Source organism: Pelodiscus sinensis, chromosome 3 (genome assembly GCF_052426305.1).
Source record: "Pelodiscus sinensis isolate ZL-2025 chromosome 3, ASM5242630v1, whole genome shotgun sequence".
Classification (NCBI taxonomy): Eukaryota; Metazoa; Chordata; order Testudines; family Trionychidae; genus Pelodiscus; species Pelodiscus sinensis.
The window spans coordinates 97,384,400-97,403,743 of record NC_143054.1 but is presented as its reverse complement, the minus strand read 5'-3'; the positions used below and the strand labels follow the sequence as shown (position 1 = coordinate 97,403,743).

The 19,344-nt window shown below is 40.8% G+C and overlaps 1 protein-coding gene across 21 annotated transcripts in view; it reads right to left on the bottom strand.

Annotated features, from left to right (window-relative positions):
* The window catches only part of EYA4 (EYA transcriptional coactivator and phosphatase 4), a 218,536-nt gene that overhangs the window by 15,408 nt on the left and 183,784 nt on the right, over nucleotides 1-19,344 (bottom strand). For all 21 annotated transcript variants that reach the window (XM_075924215.2, XM_075924210.2, XM_075924201.2 and 18 more), the window contains 2 exons: nucleotides 18,212-18,295; nucleotides 7,051-7,140 (listed from right to left, as the gene is read on the bottom strand). In XM_075924215.2, coding sequence (XP_075780330.1) covers nucleotides 7,051-7,140; nucleotides 18,212-18,295 — 174 coding nt within the window. The remainder of the gene's footprint in view (nucleotides 1-7,050; nucleotides 7,141-18,211; nucleotides 18,296-19,344) is intronic.

Here is a 19,344-nt window from a genome sequence, read left to right as displayed (position 1 = left end):
GTGTAGTTTTGCTCTAAGTGGAATGGAATTATCCTAGTGTGCAGATTATTAAACAACATACTATTTTCCCTAGGGTCCATATTTAAGTTTGCACAAACTTATGCTGAGGAAATAAAAAAAGCCATTTTAAACAGGGTTGGTTTTTTCTGAGTTTTTAAAAGTTCAGATAACCTGCATCTTTGAATTTATTTTTGACTAGACCTCTGAACTTCCTAGTTCTGATGGAGATTAGCAAAATGCTATTGGAATGTAGAGCCTTAAAACCTCTCTAAGAAAATAGAGATGTGGCAGGGGGATGTTAGAGTGGGGAAAAATGAGTGCCAGATGCAAATAAAGGAGCTGTTCTCTTACTCTCTTGCCTTCACTGTTGTTTGTGCGTATGGAGACATGCCTGTGGAAGACATCACACAGTTGTTTCTCGTCAGGCTAGTATCAGACTCCATATTACACTGGGACAGATTCTGATACCTTTACTCACGTTAAGCAGTATCATATTCTAGAGCAACTCCATTGATTTCCGTGGGATTGGTTATAGAATTGCAATCTGACCTGTGAGTTTGTGTACCTTTCATTTCCTCACCATGCAAAAAGTATGAACAAATAAAAAGGAGTGTCCATATCTGTTCAATGTTTGTTAAACTGTGCAGCTATTTTATGAGTACTACAATTAGAGTACATTTTTAGTACTAGAAAATAGATTTATTTGGAATGGAACCAATAATTGGCACATAACCAACACATAAAATTCCAGAGACTAACTTAACTGCAAAATTGAATATGAAGGGATGGCAAAGCCTCAGCCATTTTGTTCTACTTTGAATTTGTATCTAACATCTTGAAAACTATATCCAAATTCACCAATTTATGGGGAGGAAAGAAAGAGGGTCCAAGAGCATGCAGTTTTCTAACTTCCTTGCTGCTTGTCTTTGCCAAGAGGGTTTTTCAATTTCCAGTGTCCCAGGATCAAAATACACATGCTTTTACAATTCCCTTTCCTCACTGATTCTATGGCTCATCCTTTTAACCAATTGTCTCTGAGCTATACTCACATGGTTACTTGCCATCCCCCTCTACCTTTTTTGGTGCATTACTGAATACTCACAAGGGAGACCTTAGAGCTGATTAATATGCTATTTCTAGTCTATCAAAATATTCCTTTCTTCTTGATTTTTAAAACATTTTAAATAGTCACACTAGACCAACGTATTTGTAAATTTAAATAAACTTTCATACCAAAAATGTCCAAGTTCAACATAAACCAAAGTCAAATTGGGTACAGGTTTTTAGTCAGTTCCCTCCCATTCCCAGTCGAAACAATGAGCATGTTGCACAAGATTAGGAGATTGTAATTTGTTCATAGGAAAGATGGGATAGAAATGGGGAAAAAAGCTCTCTGATAATTGTAAGGTAAAATACCTTTTCACAACAGCTACAGTACTGGCTACACTCAAGTCACAGTGGGTCACTGGCTGTGCAAGTTCAAAACTAAGAAAGATAAAATATATTTTCTATTACTGTGTGTGTACAGAATTAGTCCAGGTACAATAACTGACTTTTCTTTGCAGTAATATTTATTTTAAACACAACTTGGTGCTGTTATTTACCCGTAGGAATTTTTAGAGCTTGAAAATTTTACTGAAAGTCCAGAGCCTATGAATTGTCAATAAAAAATTATCCTCTTGGAAGGGATAGTAATTTCATTATCCAGTAAAAACAGTGACTCACTGCACTGAAAACAAAAATGCTATTATACTGCATATATTCAGCACTATACATTTTCAGGATGTACAGAACCACCCATTTCATGTACATGCCCCGATCTCTATTAAAACTGGACTGAATTGCTTGCCAAGTTTTGAGGTTTATTTAAACTGCTACCTGAACTTTCCCCTCTTTTATGTGAAAGAAAAAAATAGCACAAGGTTGATTTTTTTTTCAACATGAAAAAAGTAAATGTATAGATCTTTCATACCTCATTACCTTTGCTGCTCTCTAAACCAATATTATATATTTATATTCCTTTAAACTGTATGAATTTGGCTTTCCTGCAGCTTGTGAAAAAATGACAACAAATAGCAACAGACTATTTTACTGTTGCATACATACAGGACCCAAATCCTAATTTGTAGACCCTGATTTGTGCATGTAGTGGTGGGGAAAGCACTAGAACTGAAATACTTTCTACCAACATTTCTCTGTCATCCTTAATACTTCTGTAGGGAAACATACAGTTACATTTCTTACCTGTACAACAATCTTCTAATAAATGGAATTGCCACTAATTCAGACATTATTACTGGGTTGGCCCCACCCTCCTACCAGTCTAAAATGGCTTTGCTGCAAGAATTTTCTAGAGCATGCAGCCCCTGTATATAATGGAAGGCCGCAAACTATGTTCCAAATGATACTTTGCAAGCTCCCTAAAATTTATATTTCAAGAATGAAACAGCTTGAGAAAAGAAAAACCCAGCCTGAAATACCAGCAGAAGCTTTACTGACTAAAACATGGTTTACTAAGTTTCTGAGGACTTCCTCAATACATGGGAACTTCTGGGTTGGTGAAAATTATATGACAACAAATAGGGAGAGGGTAGTGCAGATGGCAATATTAAATAATCTGGATATTACTACTAGCAATTTTCAAATAGCGAAAAGGATAGAAAGGGTTAAGAAGATGACTAGATGGGCATGTAATCTAACACTGGCTACCTTCAGACTGTATTTCAATCATATGCTATTTTTGAGGATGAAGATAACAGGAATAAAGAGGCTCTAGTTCATGTATAACAGAGTGGCTCAGCTCCTCAGTTGATGAGAAAACTGGTGCTCTGCAATCTCCACCTCCCATTTCACTACCTCCAATGTCAATTGAAGGCCTTGGTTGTGATGTGTTAGACCATCAACAATTCAGGACCAAGTTATGTCTGAGACTGTCTCCCCATCCAAGACTGGTGTACTCTTCATGGCCAATGCATCCCAGGGCATATAATCTAGGACACAAAGCACGTTGAGAGTCATTTTGAAAAGCAGAGCTTGTAGAAGGAAGGACTAAAGGAAAATGGGCTAAAGAAAAGAATGACTGATTTCAGAACACCCCGAATAACCCAAAGTATCCAACGGTACTCAAGAAGAACCAGGAAAGAAAGGATGGGGACTCTAGTGGAGTTTTTAAAAAGGAGGAATTGCAGACTGGCCAATCATCATGAAGATCTAATTTACCTAATCAAGGAGCATTATTAAAGCTCTTGGGGTATGTCTACACTACCCCACTAGTTCGAACTAGCGGGGGTAATGTAGTCATCCGCAGTTGCAAATGAAGCCCGGGATTTGAATTTCCCGGGCTTCATTTGCATGAAGCACGCCATTTTTAAATGCCGGCTAGTTCGAACCCCATGCCGCGCGGCTACACGCGGCACAGAGTAGCTAGTTAGAAGCCTAATCCGAACTAGCTACTCCCATGCTGCGTGTAGCCGCGGGGCAGGGGGTTCGAACTAGCCAGCATTTAAAAATGGCGCCGGCCGGCTTCATGCAAATGAAGCCCGGGAAATTCAAATCCCGGGCTTCATTTGCAACTGTGGATGACTACATTACCCCGCTAGTTCGAACTAGTGGGGTAGTGTAGACATACCCTTAGAGAGCTGAAAGAGTCCCTTGACAGATAAAGGGATTCCATAGTGGCCAGCCTGCAGATTTTTGCACAAGTTGTCCAGACCCTTATCAACTCTGAGATGCACCAATTGATTTTCTGGAATTGTGGCTGCAGGAAAGGTGGAGAATCTTGTTGGCCTTCTGATATATTTCAAAACAGATCTTAGCTTTTTTTTTTTTTTTTCCTTTTGGCCCTACTACTTTTTATAATACACATAGTTGGTTTTGCAATAGTGTTGAGGCTAGAAAATACTCAATTGTTTACAGACATTCAAGAAATTAAACTAATTTCATTGGAATGTAAAATTCTTGGACAACAATGTTGATCTACATCCCAAATTAAACTTCACAAGCTCTCTAAAATAGGAAAATGTTTTGATTTAGGCCAAACTCCAAAAGAAGCTTGAGTATGATTTTTAGGGAAAAACTATATACAGGCAGTCCCCGAGCTACGCGGATCTGACTTACGTCGGATCCGCAGGTACGAATGGGGCTTTTCTCGCCCCGGAGGACGGGAGCGGCGGGACGCCCAGATGCACTGCGGTCCGCCGCCCCCATCACCGGGGCGAGAAAAGCTGCTCTCCGTCTCCCTGGTCTGCAGGGAGACGGGGAGCAAAGCCTTGGAGCACGCCCGCAGCGGGACAGCCCGAGCGCGCTTGAGCTGTCCCCCTGCAGGCGTGCTCCACGGCTTTGCTCCCCGTCTCCAGACCAGCAGACTAGGGAGATGGGGAGCAAAGCCGCGGAGCATGCCCGCAGTGGGACAGCCGCGGCGCGCCTGGACTGTCCCGCTGCCCGCGTGCTCTGCGGCTTTGCTCCGCGTCTCCCAGGTCAGCAGACCAGGGAGACGGAGCAAAGCCGTGGAGGACTTGGGCGGTCCCGCCACCCCCGTCTCCCTGGTCTGCTGGGGGAGGGCTGCAGCTAGTGCCCCCCCCCCAGCAGACCAGGCTTTTCTTGCCTACCCCTGGGGTAGAGCAGCTGGGGGCTGCCGGGTTGGTCCTGCAGCGCCGCTCCGGACCAACCGGGCAGTACCACAGCTGCTCTGCCCCAGGCATCCCCAAGTCAGCTGCCACTGAAACTGACCAGCGGCTGACTACAGGAAGCCCGAGGCAGAGTTGCTCTGCCCCAGGCTTCCTGGAATCAGCCGCTGATCAGTTTCAGCAGCAGCTGACTTGGGGACGCCTGGGTTTCTTATGTTGAATCTGTATGTAAGTCAGAACTGGCGTCCAGATTCATCCGTGGTTGAAACTGATCAGTTTCAGCAGCAGCTGATGCCAGTTCCGACTTACATACAGATTCAACTTAAGAACAAACCTACAGTCCCTATCTTGTATGTAACCTGGGGACTGCCTGTATATAAAACCTTAGTAAGAAAAAAGAGGAAGTGGTATTCCTAAGTAGAAATTACCCTGTTTGCTAAATCTATACGCTGACACATCTCTAAAGATGACAACTTCATTGGTGAGAAACGAAACTAAGCAAAGCTTTGGTGAATGGCTCACAGAGAAAACAACAAAGCCAATACAGCATGAAGATGAAGTTCCACTTTGGAAGAGGGAGCTGACTGGTGCCTTGAACACAGCATCAGACTGAAGAAACCGGGGCACATGCTAAAAGAGGGTTCTTATAGCTGCCACTTGAAATCTGAGCATGCTAGGACAAAAGTTCATTACAAAGAGAACCTAACCAATGCTTTGAAAAATTGATTTAGAATCTATCCTTTTCTCTGGGCACCAGAAGAAGAATATTGATCACATGCTTTTACATGGTCAAGTGATATCTCATTAAGACTGCAATAAAAGATGCACTACCTGAGGAATAGCCAGGGTTTCAGTTCTCACATTTCACACTGCTAAAGAAAAGAGGTAAAGCTCAGGTGAAGGACCGATCTTGGGACAAAAGGTTGAGGGTAAGGGGAATGATCTGAGCTTGGGACAATGAAGACTACATCAGCATGGTTCCTCTTAATTTTCTTATTGGCCGTGGAACCAAGGAAGTGACTATTACAAGAAACCTCACCCCCCAGTGGAAGGAAAATCCATCCATTCATCAAGTCTTTTCTCCCAGAATTTGAAGCAAAACATTGTCAATTTTGGTTTTAACCGGTGGTAAAAATGTCTACCTGGGGAAGGTATGCTGATCCAAATTAGAAGCGGATCTGTAGTCTTCTGTATGCCTATTCAGAAAAAAAACTCCCAACAACTGTGAGGTGGTTACATTCCATAATATCAGAACTAGACTCCGTGAGAGGCACACAGTGTTTAAATAGTATTGCTGATGGGTATGGTGGAACATGTTTAGTAGGGTGATGACATTGAGAATAAAGGGCTATGAATTAAACATGTTGACAATGAACTCATAAGTGGAAGAATTTGAATGAGTGAATAAAGGATTTGAACCTCCTTGAGAGACACCTGGATTAAGAGACTGAGGCTCATTATTCTTTTTACAACTTTTTCTGACAGTACAGATGATCTATGAAAATGGTAAAGGGTAGTCTGAAAACTCCCAATTTTCTTTTGGACTAAAAATAAACCTAAAGTGGATCCAGAAGCTTTTTGAACAAGGTTTAGTAAAGTCTATCTGTTGTATTAGCTGAGGGGAAGGAAATGGGATATTCTGTTAATGAAATAGTCATAGGCTTTTCTTTTTATATATGTACAACTGTACTATATTTTACTGACACCTTTCTTGTCTGGAGTCTTCAACCATAACCCCACAATACTCTTCAGAGAATGGGAAAAAATAATTTGCCCCTGAGTTTTCTTATCTCAAAATCAAAGTTTTTGAAACTGGAGATCTGGAGGCATCTTAGGGGTCTCAATTTCTATTTCTTTAGAGATATGAATGATGATTATGCCTAGATTGTTTAGGACTAAAAGTCTGTCGTTATGATCATAACTTGCTGATGAGAGAGCTTGAGTAGAATAATGAGAACTCTCCTTCTTTCTTGAAAAGAAAGGGTGGCTCTTAACCCTGAAAACATGAGAAAGTCACAAGGCAGGCCCCAAAAGGGGAGTTTAAGAGGAGGACATCAAACTCGTCTGTTCATATATCTTTTGGAGGCAAAAAGTGACCACTTCAGTTGAGAGAAAAGAGGTGGAAGGTAAGTGGGGTCTCTTCTCAGGAGTACATTGTAGACAGACAAATCTGCAGCATCAGAAAAACAAGCAGTGCGCAAAGAGCTACTGTAATGGACAGAGGCAACACATTGAGGATGTTCCCTGCTCTTCAGATAAATACGCTGATGCTAGAGAAAATTATTGCAGTATGACTGACTCTGATTGTTCTGTTAGACCGACCAACCTCAAAATAATGTCCAAGTGAAAAATACTAATATGTAACAAATCACTGGTGTCATGCTCTGGGATGAAACAGTCAATGTTACATTCTTTAGATTCTTACCTCCAAGTCATTAAAGAATAAATGTGTATCAGCGAGATTAAAAATCATTTCTTCCATTCGCAGGCCCAGTGTCACTGCCATTGGTGGATCCTTAGAAAATGAAAAATTAGGTTAGATATTTAATTACAATCAATTACAATTCATTCAGGTAGCAATTATTCAAAAGTTAGTATTCTAACATTTTGCAGTGATTTCTCAAACAAAAAATTCCAAATATTTGGCAACATAATAGTCTCCCAAACTAAGTGCTGGAAGCCTCTTCAGTGAGGACATGAAAAACTGGACTGGAAAAAACTCACAAGCTATTGTATTGTATACAGTAATGCTATATGGCGTGAGGGAGAGAACTTTTCAATGTCTAATGTCTATGTTTTGTGAAAACAAAAGCCAGTCGGAATCTTCACCCATCTTCCAAACAAATTTCACTTTAGAGAAATAGCCTCTGATTCATCTATGTATTTTTCCAATGCCAGTTCTCTTCCCCATAGTGTCTGCTGCTCCAAAAACATGGATTGGCCCAATTCATAACCACTATTTCAATTGAACACCTGTCCTTTGTCCCACATGATTTCACTATCTATCCTCCTTTCACTGCAGGCACCCACTTGACCAAATTCCAAAGTTTCCCTCCATTTGTAATTTATGCCTCCCAACAAATGCTGATCTCCAGTCCCCTTTCATTGTAGGCTCTCAGCCAACCTCATGTACTCTGTGGCACTATTGATTAGGAGGCCCACAATATTGGGAAAGCACATAAAGGTCTTTCTGCAACTCACAGGCTATGTCTATACTGCAGCCTTCTTCTGCAAATGAAGCACGGAGTAGAATATCACCACGCTTCATTTGCATAATTAATTAGAAGCCATTTTTGCGCAAGAGGCTTTTGCGCAAAAAGGAGCTGTGTAGAGGACTCCTTTTTGCACAAAAAACCTCTCTTGCGCAAGAGCCATTCTTCCTAAGAAGGCTGCAGTGTAGACGCAGCCACAACTAAGAGTTCTTTCTTTAATTCAAGTTGTAAAGGCACACTGCGGGACAAGGTCTGCAGCTGTTTGTGGTTTATTATAGACAGGAGTTAGACTCTCCCTAGGTTAGGCTGCCACCATGCTCCCATTACAAGAGGATCAGATCAGCTTATAATTAAAAAAGAAAAACAAAATCCACGTTCATCTTGCTGATCACTAGAGTTTTCTGAAATCTTTTAAGTACCTTGAAGTCAAAAGACACATTATTTCTACAGACAGCAATGTTAACATCTGCTATCCCCTTGTCAACAGAATCACTCTCCACCACAAATCATCATTTACAGGCAGTCCCCGGGTTACGTACAAGATAGGGACTGTAGGTTTGTTCTTAAGTTGAATTTGTATGTAAGTCGGAACTGGTACATATTGTAGGGGAAACTCTAGCCAAACATTTCTCCAGAGCTCAGTTTTATTCTCCCACACCTCACTTCCCTCAGTCCTTTATTCTCAAGCTGAGGTGTCTGCTGAGAAAAGCTGCTCCGCATCTCCCTGGTCTGCTGGGGGAGGCGCTAGCTTCGTGTCTCCTTGGTCTGCTGAGGGGAAGCAGCTAGTGCGGAGTTGCCTCACCCCGTTTGTAAGTAGGGATCCGATGTAAGTCGGATCCATGTAACCCGGGGACTGCCTGTACTTGTATGGCAAAATTTTTGTTGATAAATCAGGCTCTGGCCACCATTGTGGTGGGCACTTGGCAGACAGAGTAAAAAAGGGTTCCTGCTCTGAAGCACTTAAAACTAAATGGCAACATTTGCAACAAACATACTTTGGAACTGGCCCAGGCAAGAAGCAGATTTAAAGGGCAAGAAGAGTGGAGTGTTTGAGAAATTGCCATTAACTAGTAATGAGACCCAGTTCTCTGCCAGTTTTGCTATTCAACTCCAGTATTTTCATGCTGACTTCTGAACTGGCCCAACTTATTTTTCTAAAAGAAAAAGAAACCTCAGTACCTTGTAAAATGGCTTGTTCCTGAATTCTCCACAAAAATGGCCTTTTGGATAATGAGTACTTGCGTGAAAAGTATAGCAAGTGCTCACGTCTTTTTTCCAGGGAAGGTAACAGAGAAACATGGGTTTAGTGATTTGCCAAAGGTTACATGGGATGTCTATAGGAGAACTGGGGACAGAACCTTGAGCCAATAAGAAATCCATGTCTCCCTCACTAGGCCGTGCTGCCTTCAAGGAGTAACCACTGGCTGTTAATCACTGTCATGTAGCAGACTAATAGTTCTAGACAAGAACAAATTGACTTAATGTATCAAACATCGATTTTTTTCTTCACTAAGCTCTTGAAAATCCTTTTCAGTGAATGTTAAGAGAATTTCCCCTCTCCCCCAAATATGAAATTCACAACTCTTATTTTTGCAGTATGATGATTGACTTCAATCTTGCAAGGTTTATGCCCATGCATAACTTTACTCACATACGGTAGACTCATTTCTGTCAATGGGCCTACAGTTAGGAGCATAACTGCTTGCAAGATGGGGGTCTTTGGCCTTTTTACTTGTTTTCTCCTTTCTCTGTGGAACTGGACTTAATCGTGGAAATACACTGTAAATGACTGCATCATAATCCAGTTACGTTTTATTGGAAGAGAGAAAATAGTGTAATTGTCTAAATGAGACACATACCTGTCACATCGTGTGGTGTACCACATCCAGTGACCTAATAGCAACTGTATGGGTGAAACCAATCACTTTTATACCCTTAAATGAACTCACACAAGAAAATAAAGATCCTGTTATGGAAGGGGGAGGGGGGGGGAGAGGTGGGGAAGAGAGACACTTTTCACAAAGCCATCACTCCATTTCTGACCTCTCACTCCTCATCCTCAAAGAAGCCTGCACAACTCTTTCAAAAGAGAACCCTGAGAGCTTCAATTCATAAGATAGCTAGGCACAAACAATAATGGACTAAATACAGACTGTAGATTTATGGTTTATTAAAATAATCTGTAATCTATTTTCCTTGGACCGACATGGCTACAACATACTGCATAAAATATTATGTAACATTATGCTGAATTTGGTATATAATAATAGTAAAAACAAAATTAAGATACCTCTTTTCCAGCTTCTCACATATTCAGTTTTTTATCTCAGAATAATACAATTTTGTCAGGGCAGATTTGCTGAACCCTTCAGGAGAGAACCTGGCCTCCTTAAGCAAACTTGCCAAATTCCATAATGCAACTTTTTAACAAACGTTGGTGACCAAATTCCAGTACTTCCTAATTAAATTTGTCACTGCACACACAAAGAAATGAGAATCAGGAAGGAGTAAAAAGCACTCATGTACTTTGGTCAGTTTAAAAGATTTCAAAATGTGGAGGAATAACCTAATGTTCACTTTGTCTCTTAACTTGATCCTGGGAACACAGACTCATATGTTAGAATATAAATTAAAACCGGACAAGAGAAAAAATATGAAAAGCAAGCAAGGTATTTAAGGAGAGAAGAAGCAAAAAGACTCCTCCCGTAGTCATACACAATGTAGCTATAAGAGAAATTTAATAAGGCAGATCGAACTTTTTGCTAATATATTCTGTGTGACAAGGCATTCGCCCTGCACTGGCCCTTTAAGGGCAAACCCCAGCTGGGGCTGCATTAGGGGATGAGGGCCCAGCTGGGGGCTATATAAGAACCTGGGTGGCGGCTCCCAGAAGGAAGGTCAGTGAGGGCCTGGCTGCTGGGGAAGCAGGAGGCTCCCTGGAGCTAGAGCAGGGCTGGGGAGGCAAGGCAAGGCAAGGCAAGGCAGGGCAGGGCAGGGCAAGGCAAGGCAGGGGAGGGCAGGGCAGGGCAGGGCAGGGCAGGGCAAGGGGAGCTCTAGCCAAACAAACCCCCAGACTGCAGGGCCTGCATAACGGCCCGGTGGAGAAACAACCACCCCCGGAAGGGGGGCTCAGAGACGGACTTGGGCACTGCCGGAGGGCAGTGTGGTGAAGAGGACAACACGGCCTGGAGGAAAGAGGGAAAGGTACTCTGCCTCCGGAATCAGCTCCTTCTGCTGGCAGACGGCAGACCCCCGCTACGGTGGTGAGTGAACCCCCTCTCACACTGTTATTCCATGTATTAGAAAATAAAATTGGATCCCTTTCCACAGATATGTAGATGCATTAAAAAAACACCACCAAGCAGCTCTGTAGCCAGATAATACTAGTACGCAATGGAGTCACGATCAGCTACAGCACTTCTCTCTAGCAAAAATACCAATGCTTTTAGTTACGTTAGTAGAGGGTATAAATTGGAGCCAGACTGTCTGGACTTGTGTGCTAGATTGAGCCATCACTGGAATGCCTCCTAGGAGACTAAGTAAAAATATCTCGACAAAACCAATATATGTTTTGAGGAGAAGAGAATCATGATAGGGTCCCATATAAAGTCTAAACGTCTTAGTTTAATTATTGGCAGCATACTGTTCAAAATCACTAGTCACGAAATGCTCATTTATTGTATTTGGATACAAAGGAAACATGCTATTTTATATTAACTTTTCTAGTTAAATATAACACCACAAATGAAACCTTTCTAAAATCTTGGTGAACAACAATGTGAGAACATACCTGTAATGGGGATTATTGCAGAACTTAATAGGAATAGCACTGTCCTCTGGAAAAAGTTTATTTTACAGGTGGAAATGTTGAGCGTTAAATGTTAATCTTACTGGCCCAATGGCACTGCTAGTCTAAGGTAGCAGCATTAGGTGTAAATCCAACTCTCTTCCCTGGGGAGAGTCATTATGGAGGCTGGAGAAGAGGAAGTGAGAGCACTGCTGATGGACTCCACAGGAAGTCCCTGTCTATTACTCATTGGGCTAAAGTAGGCAGTAGACAACAAGAGTATAAGAGCAGCAAAATGAGAGATCCTGAGACATCTGACTCAAATACAAAACAATCAATGCAGCTGAATGATTTTTTTTAATTGAAGTATAGTGGTGCTGATGAAACGTGCCAGATAGGAGAGGGCAATAACTCATGACCGGGTAATAATGAGTATTCTTGTACCTCTCTGCTAATATGATTCAGCTGTGACCTGGAGGGACACTCAGTAAGAGGATAGTATGGTCTTCATGGGCCATTCTCTATTTTTGGGCTCACTTCAGAGACTGTCATCAAAGGGGGACGATCAAGTTTTAATACTAGTGGCAGAGCATTTTGCCCTCTAGAAGACCACCAACTTGTTATCATATGCCATTAAAACAGCTGCCACAATTCAATCACAAATAAGACTGGCCAAATTTGAACCGTTAAAGGTTAAAAGATACCTTAATCAAACACTAGGGCCAATCTAATTCATAGTCATGAAAAATGCATCACGGACAGTGAAATCTGACCTTTCCCATAACATCTGGATATTGTACAGGTGGGGACTCCTACTATGGACTGGGTTCTAGCTGTTTGTCCTAGCTGGGCTGGAGAGGGATATGGCTACTTCTTCCCCTGCAGGGGCCACTTCAGAGTCATGTCAGATCCACCTCTGGGAGCCTCCCGTAGCTACATGAAGCTCTAAAGGAAGCTTCCTGCAGCTGGGAGATGTTCCCAGAATTGGGTCTGACCAGGCTCTGGGAGTGGTCCCTGAAGGAAGCCCTGTCCCTCCCCATCTGGTTGAGACTAGTGCACTCCAGGCCCCAGCTGTTGTAGGAACCTCTAGTTCAGGGCCCAATGCTCAGGTGTGAAAGGGGTGTTCAGCTAGCTGGTCAGTATCCCCCAACCATGAGGGCCTGGGCAGTCACACTACTGTATGGACAGCCTTTTCCAGTACCGCCCAACAGAAAACCCCCAAACCTGTGACCTTCACATCTGTGCTGCTGCTGGCAATAGTACTTGATTGAGACCTGGGTGCTTGGCCAGCAGCAGCACAAAAATAAAGGTGCCAATACTACTAACACCCATGATGACCCCTTTAATATTTTCTATCCATATGTGGAATAAACTTTATGTGCTCTGAAGAATACGCAGATGTGCAACACCAGTATAAAATTCATCCTGCTGGCTGTGGGCACTCTGCTAATCATCTGGGAAGCATTTGAATCTCTCCTGGGTGACTGCCCAAGAGCTCAGCTTACAGGGAACACTGGTCAGGACCTCCAGGCTTAAAACATCATGGAATTTCAGATGTAAACATATGAAACCATGGAACTATATTAAAAAATCCAAAAAACATGAAATTGACCAAAATGAACCATGAATTTGGTATGGTCCTCTCAGTCTCCTATCCCCTGAGCCTCTTATATAACGAATAAATAAATAATAATAATAATAATAATGATAATAATAACAACAATAGTAATAAATAAAAAAATATATTAACTAGAAACAGCTAGAGATATAGTTGGACCAGAAAATTGTAGAAAAAACCCTGATAAATTTTGGCACTGACCTACATCTGAATCAAACTGTGATAGTACAGGCAGTCCCTGGGTTACATGGATCCGACTTACACCGGATCCCTACTTACAAACGGGGTGAGGCAACCCCGCACTAGCTACTTCCCCCCAGCAGACTAGGGAGATGCGAAGCTAGCGCGCCCCCTCCCCCCGCCCAGCAGACCAGGGAGAGGTGGAGTGGCTTTTCTCAGCAGACACCTCAGCTTGAGAATAAAGGACTGAGGGAAGTGAGGTGTGGGAGAATAAAACTGAGCTCTGGAGAAATGTTTGGCTAGAGTTTCCCCTACAATATGTACCAGTTCCGACTTACATACAAATTCAACTTAAGAACAAACCTACAGTCCCTATCTTGTACGTAACCCAGGGACTGCCTGTATTTATCTACTTGATAAAAAAAAGTTGGTCGGTTCTGTCCACTTTCTTTTAAAGTATGCTCTAGGGTTTTTTTTTCTGTTGACTTGTACTGTCATATTTTGTACGTCTGCCTAAACATCATCCTGAATTCTGTATAATACATATTCAAGTTTGGAGAACGAAGACTTTTTTCCTCTGGAGTGCCATGAAAGGCAGTTATTCTTTTTACCAGCCTGAACTTTGACTTACGGTATTTTTGGAGCATCTTTGCCCTTTGAATTGACCTTAAAGAAATAAAATGATCCAAGTCGGAAATGCTAACACTCAAACTCCTAAGTACAACCTAATCATCTGAAAAACAGAGAGAAATCACTGGAACATAGTAGAAGGAAGAATGCATATTGTTAATAAGAGAACAGGAATGTACCTCATAAGAGAACAGGAATGTACCTCATAAAATGTAACAGATGATGACAGTCTTCTAACACATGGCCTGTCACATCAACAAATCCTTATTTAAGAGTTTAGCATTGTAGAAAACTATATGTGCCAACTGGTGCTCAGCTGCAAAAACCATCATCAGCCACACAAGTCATAACATAACAGCTCAGATACCAATGATCATAATTTGCTACTGCAGTAAATAATTAAAAATAGCAATGTACTAATTTTATGGTGCATGAAGAGCATCAACAAATGAGATGAGCAAAGTAACCTTACAGTTACCTTACATGTTGAGAGAGACATATTTTGATAAAATAAAATAATAAGGGAAAGTCCAGTAAAAGAATCAGACAATCACTTAAGTGTGAATTTTGGCTTTTTAATTAATATCTTGTAGCTCTATACTGACCAAACTCAGATATACAAAGTCTCTCTCACTTCAGGGGTTAATTTCAAGTTATTTTTTCAACGGGCTTTCTCCCATGAAGAAGCAATTTGACATATATTTTAATGAGACATTTATAATCTTGCTCATAACATTAAAAATATGCATTCTATTTGTCACAGCTTGCTAATACTATTATTATTTATAGTACACCTGCCTCAATGCAGAGACTGGACTAGATAACCTACTGAGGTCCCTTTCAGTGCTAGATTTCGGTATTACATACAAGTCCAAAATGAAACCAAGATCACCATTCTCTTCTCCTTTATGCTACTGCCTGCGAAAAAGGAGAGTGAGATGTAAAAGAAGAATTTTTAATCTGCTGGTCTCTCCATGGCGGTGCACTGGCCTTGCATAAAAACCAGTCTGACTGTGACACTCAGCTAAATTGGCTCTACTCTGTGCTACATTTCTTTTCACAGCCATAATAACAGTAGAGGATTAAGACCTAAAGAAAGTTATTAAAAGTTTTTTTGTTCCTCCTAGGTCACAGCATAAAAAAATAAGGCAAAGAGAAGGAAAAGAGATAGTAGGTATGTTTTAGATGGAAAATAACTATCGTGTGTGCATCCATCTTCACATTGAGTGCCTGTATAAATGTTAGACTAATAGAACAAAGGTGAAACCCTGGAAAACGATCCATCTAAGTACTGGTATAATCCCAGAATTTCACACCTTGAAAATGTAACTTGATCATTCCATTCACCATAAACTGCTCTCTCCCTATTTATAATAGCATCATTATAAATATGCTTTATAGAAAAATCTTGGAAAACATATCAGGAGGCCCTCGTCTGTCTCATTTAATCTTCTCTTTTGAGACAAAAAATTTTCAATAAACACAACAAAATATTTTAAGAAAACCCCACATTTACAAAGAGATGAGAATCAAGCACACACTGTGTAAAGTTACTTGACAGCTTAAAGACGGTCATCATAGGCACAGACTGGAAGTGGCGATACCTGCAGGACTAAGAGATAATGCAAAGGAAGGTGTAAGACTCACTGCTATGATTCTGTGCCATCTGGGAATTTCCCTAAGATGAGGGAATTCTCTATTGGCTGCTTAAACTCACTTTAGACCAACTGTGTGCCACCGGAGCAGCATGGTCACAAGAAAGAATCAATGTCCAATATGTTTTTTGAAGCAAAGAAGTATAACTAGATCTAAGGTACATATGTCAACTATTACCATAATATCTATGTGCCTCACTATATTTTATAGTGTGTTTACTGTCACAACACCTCTTGTGATGTCACAGTTGGTTGCTATAACTAGCCATTAACACATACTCTGGATTTTGGTGGGGACTACATTGCAAGACCAGTTGAGTTTTACAAAGCAGTGACGTGTTACAGACTGCAGGAACGTGCTGGCTGCTACTCCCCACACCTCCCACTGGACAGGAATGGCAAACTGTGAGAGCTGCGCCCGAGGATGATCAGTATAAACACAAATGTCTCATGGCCTGCCAGTGGATTACTCTGATGGGCCACGTGCTGAAGATTGCCAACCCCTGATCTACAATGTTCCTAAGATATGGAGGGGAAAGGAAAAGAAAAACCAAGAGGAGAGAACTAAAAAGATATCCCTGCACAGTTGTTGCCAAAATAGTTTTCAGTTATCCAGAAAGGATTGATAGCTCTCTAATATTTTACAATTTAAAAAGTTTTGCACGAATAATTTCTTAATTTTAAATATCAGAGATGGAGAAAATATTGCATCAGGACAGTTATACCATCCAAAAGGTCACAATGACCCATTTGGATTAAAATTATAAGTAACTGAATCATTAGGGCCAAATATAATAATTCCCCTGGAGGTCTGTGGTCCACATTCAATGGTGATATAAACAATGCAAGTTGTGTGTTTGGTCTGATTAATCTCTTACAGAGATATAAAAAAGAATTAATACTGTCAAAGTCAAGGGAATTATATGTTTGTATTATTAGAACATCACATGGGGTACATGATAATGTAAGTGACACAGTAACAAGAACTGATTTGGCACTGTAAAGCCAAATCTTATTTGTACGAGAATCAAATTAACTAATCTTATATATGCATTTCAAAATGGTCATGGAAATTCACCAGCTCGTACTAAAGTCTGATGGCCCACTCTTTTCATACACCAAGAGAAACAACTTCCTGTGTTTCCAAACACACATACCCATACACACAGCCCTGCAAACACCTCCACATGCACATAAACACCAAATTCTCATCACTCCTTTTTTCATTAACAGAAACATGCTTCAGACCTGTCACTTCCTCTCTCTCTCTCACACCCACACAGCTCCACAACTGTTTCTTATACACACTAAATAACGACAGCATCCTGCAATTCATAGACTTGTCTATCTTCCCGCACTGAAAACATCAGCATTCATTCTGCCACCAGCCCTGCCAATGTCAGTGCAAAAAAAACACTGTGGAAAATCTGTATAAAATTTACTTCTTGAATGTTCTGAAGTTACAGAGCGGTAACTCCTCTGTGGAATCACAAAGTTCCATTAATCTTGCCTCCTCCCCATTTCAGCCTTCTTCCATCTTCTATCCTTCATTCATTCATTTGCTTTCATTTTTCTACCTCCCAATGGTCCATCAATGCTATCCTTTCTGTAAATCCATTGGTCCCCCTTCTCAGTCCTCTTTTTCTCCCTTCTTCAAGCTCCTCAATTTTCTCCATCCTTCATACCCACAGACTCCTTCCCTTTTCCCACTAGTTCCTCAGACCCAGGATGAGTTGGGTTCCTTGCTCATTCCTTTTGCTATTACATATGGTTGCTTCTCCCCTTTTCTCCTTTCACTGCTTACTGCTCCTTCTCCAGCCACCTTTGGATTTCTGAGAGGCAAAGAAAGGAGTAGTTGTGAACAATAAAAGCAATAACCGATTGGCAGCAGGGAGTGTTTCTGCCAATGGCTGTGCCTATGCCAATAGACAGCCAAGAACACCAAAGACTCAGCAAGAAAGCTGATGTGTCGGAGAACACATCAAAAACCTAGAGCCTCCACCCTAGAGTTGAAGTTAGGCAGGTCTGCCTCCCGCTCATTTACTCTGACTTAAGATTTCCCTTTCCCTGCAAACTCATCAATTCCATTTTCTTTTCCATTGTTCACTTGATTCATTCCCTTGCCCTGATTCCAAATGTATCAATTATTTCTCCTTTCCCACCAAATCTATTATCCATTTGCAATAGTTTTTCAAAGCTCTCCCTCAATGAGGTCTCCTCCTTAGCACCTACCTCAACAACACTCTCTCTGTTGGGCCTCACATCTTACCTAAGAGCAGGTGCCTCATCTGTTTCCTTGGCTGCTCCATTTGGGCAAATTACAACCTCTGTGTACCTCAGTTTCCCAGTCTGTAAAATGGAGTTAATACTATTCACCTCCCTATCTTTCAGGGGCACATGAATATTAATTACGTTTTGTAATGAATACTGAAGATGAAAAACATAGTAAAAGTGCCAATTGTATCAACAGTCTGAACTGACTGTTGAATTCATTAAACACATACCTTGCCATATTTTTGTGCATAGGATCCTGTAAGCAGCGAATGAAAAACAATGATGGTTTCATCTAAATCCCAAACAAATACACGCTGAAAATAGAAGAGGTGGCAAAATTAGTGTGTCATCAAGATACAAGAGTTATGATCCAAAATAATAAAATCAGTCAGGTCAGTCATGTCTTCTCTTTAAATAAGCCCTTAAGTGAGTTACTTTATTCTGAAAATCAGCACTGATAGTGTACCTTAAAATAATCTATAAAAAATACACAGGACAATAAGTTTTTCAATTACTTTCCAATATTTTAATTACTCTACAACCTTTAACAATGTTTTAACCCTACAGAATCTTTATTACCCAATAAAAGATAGTATTTCATCCTCCTGGTCTCTCTATCAGTATACTTCATTATAAATAGCCATTAATTTAAGGATACATTTTTACAATCAGATTCTTATATGCAACTCATATTGAGTTCAAGGAATTTGTTTCTCCAATAAAGATAATATTAACTCCTGGTGCTAGTTCTACATCCACAAATACTATTAGGCCACAGTAATTCACGCAGAAAAGGAAATTTAAATAGTTTAAAAAATATATTGTAATTTAATTTTATTTTATTTTGGTTTTTAAGGAAAATTTCTTAGTGATGAAAGAAGAGGGCTCCCTCCCCCCGAAATTCATCAGTGAAAATAAAAATAAGGAAAAGAAAATGGAACTCTTTCCACAAATGTAAAAAGAACAACTGCTTAATTTAAAAAAATAAGTTTGTGGAAAAAAATTCCTCATCCTTTGTACAAAAAGCTATGGCATTCAATATTGATGTTAAGCACCACAGTCAGGCCTGTCCCTGTTATAAAAGTGATGCAGGGACAGGTACAGCCAAGTGATGATAAAGCTAACTCCTGATGATAGGTAGAGATAAGCACAGAGGGTAGAGCAGTCCAGTGATACTAGCACTGAGTGCCAGTATCACCGTGGGAGGAGGCACATCACAAATGTGCAGAACATTATTCTGATCCCTGTGCTGGAACATACCATGCATTCAATGAGTGGTGGTCTTTTATTACAGTATGGCAGAACATTGCTAAAACAGGTAACAAGAATATAATCACTCCACTAGGAGGACACTTGTTTTAAA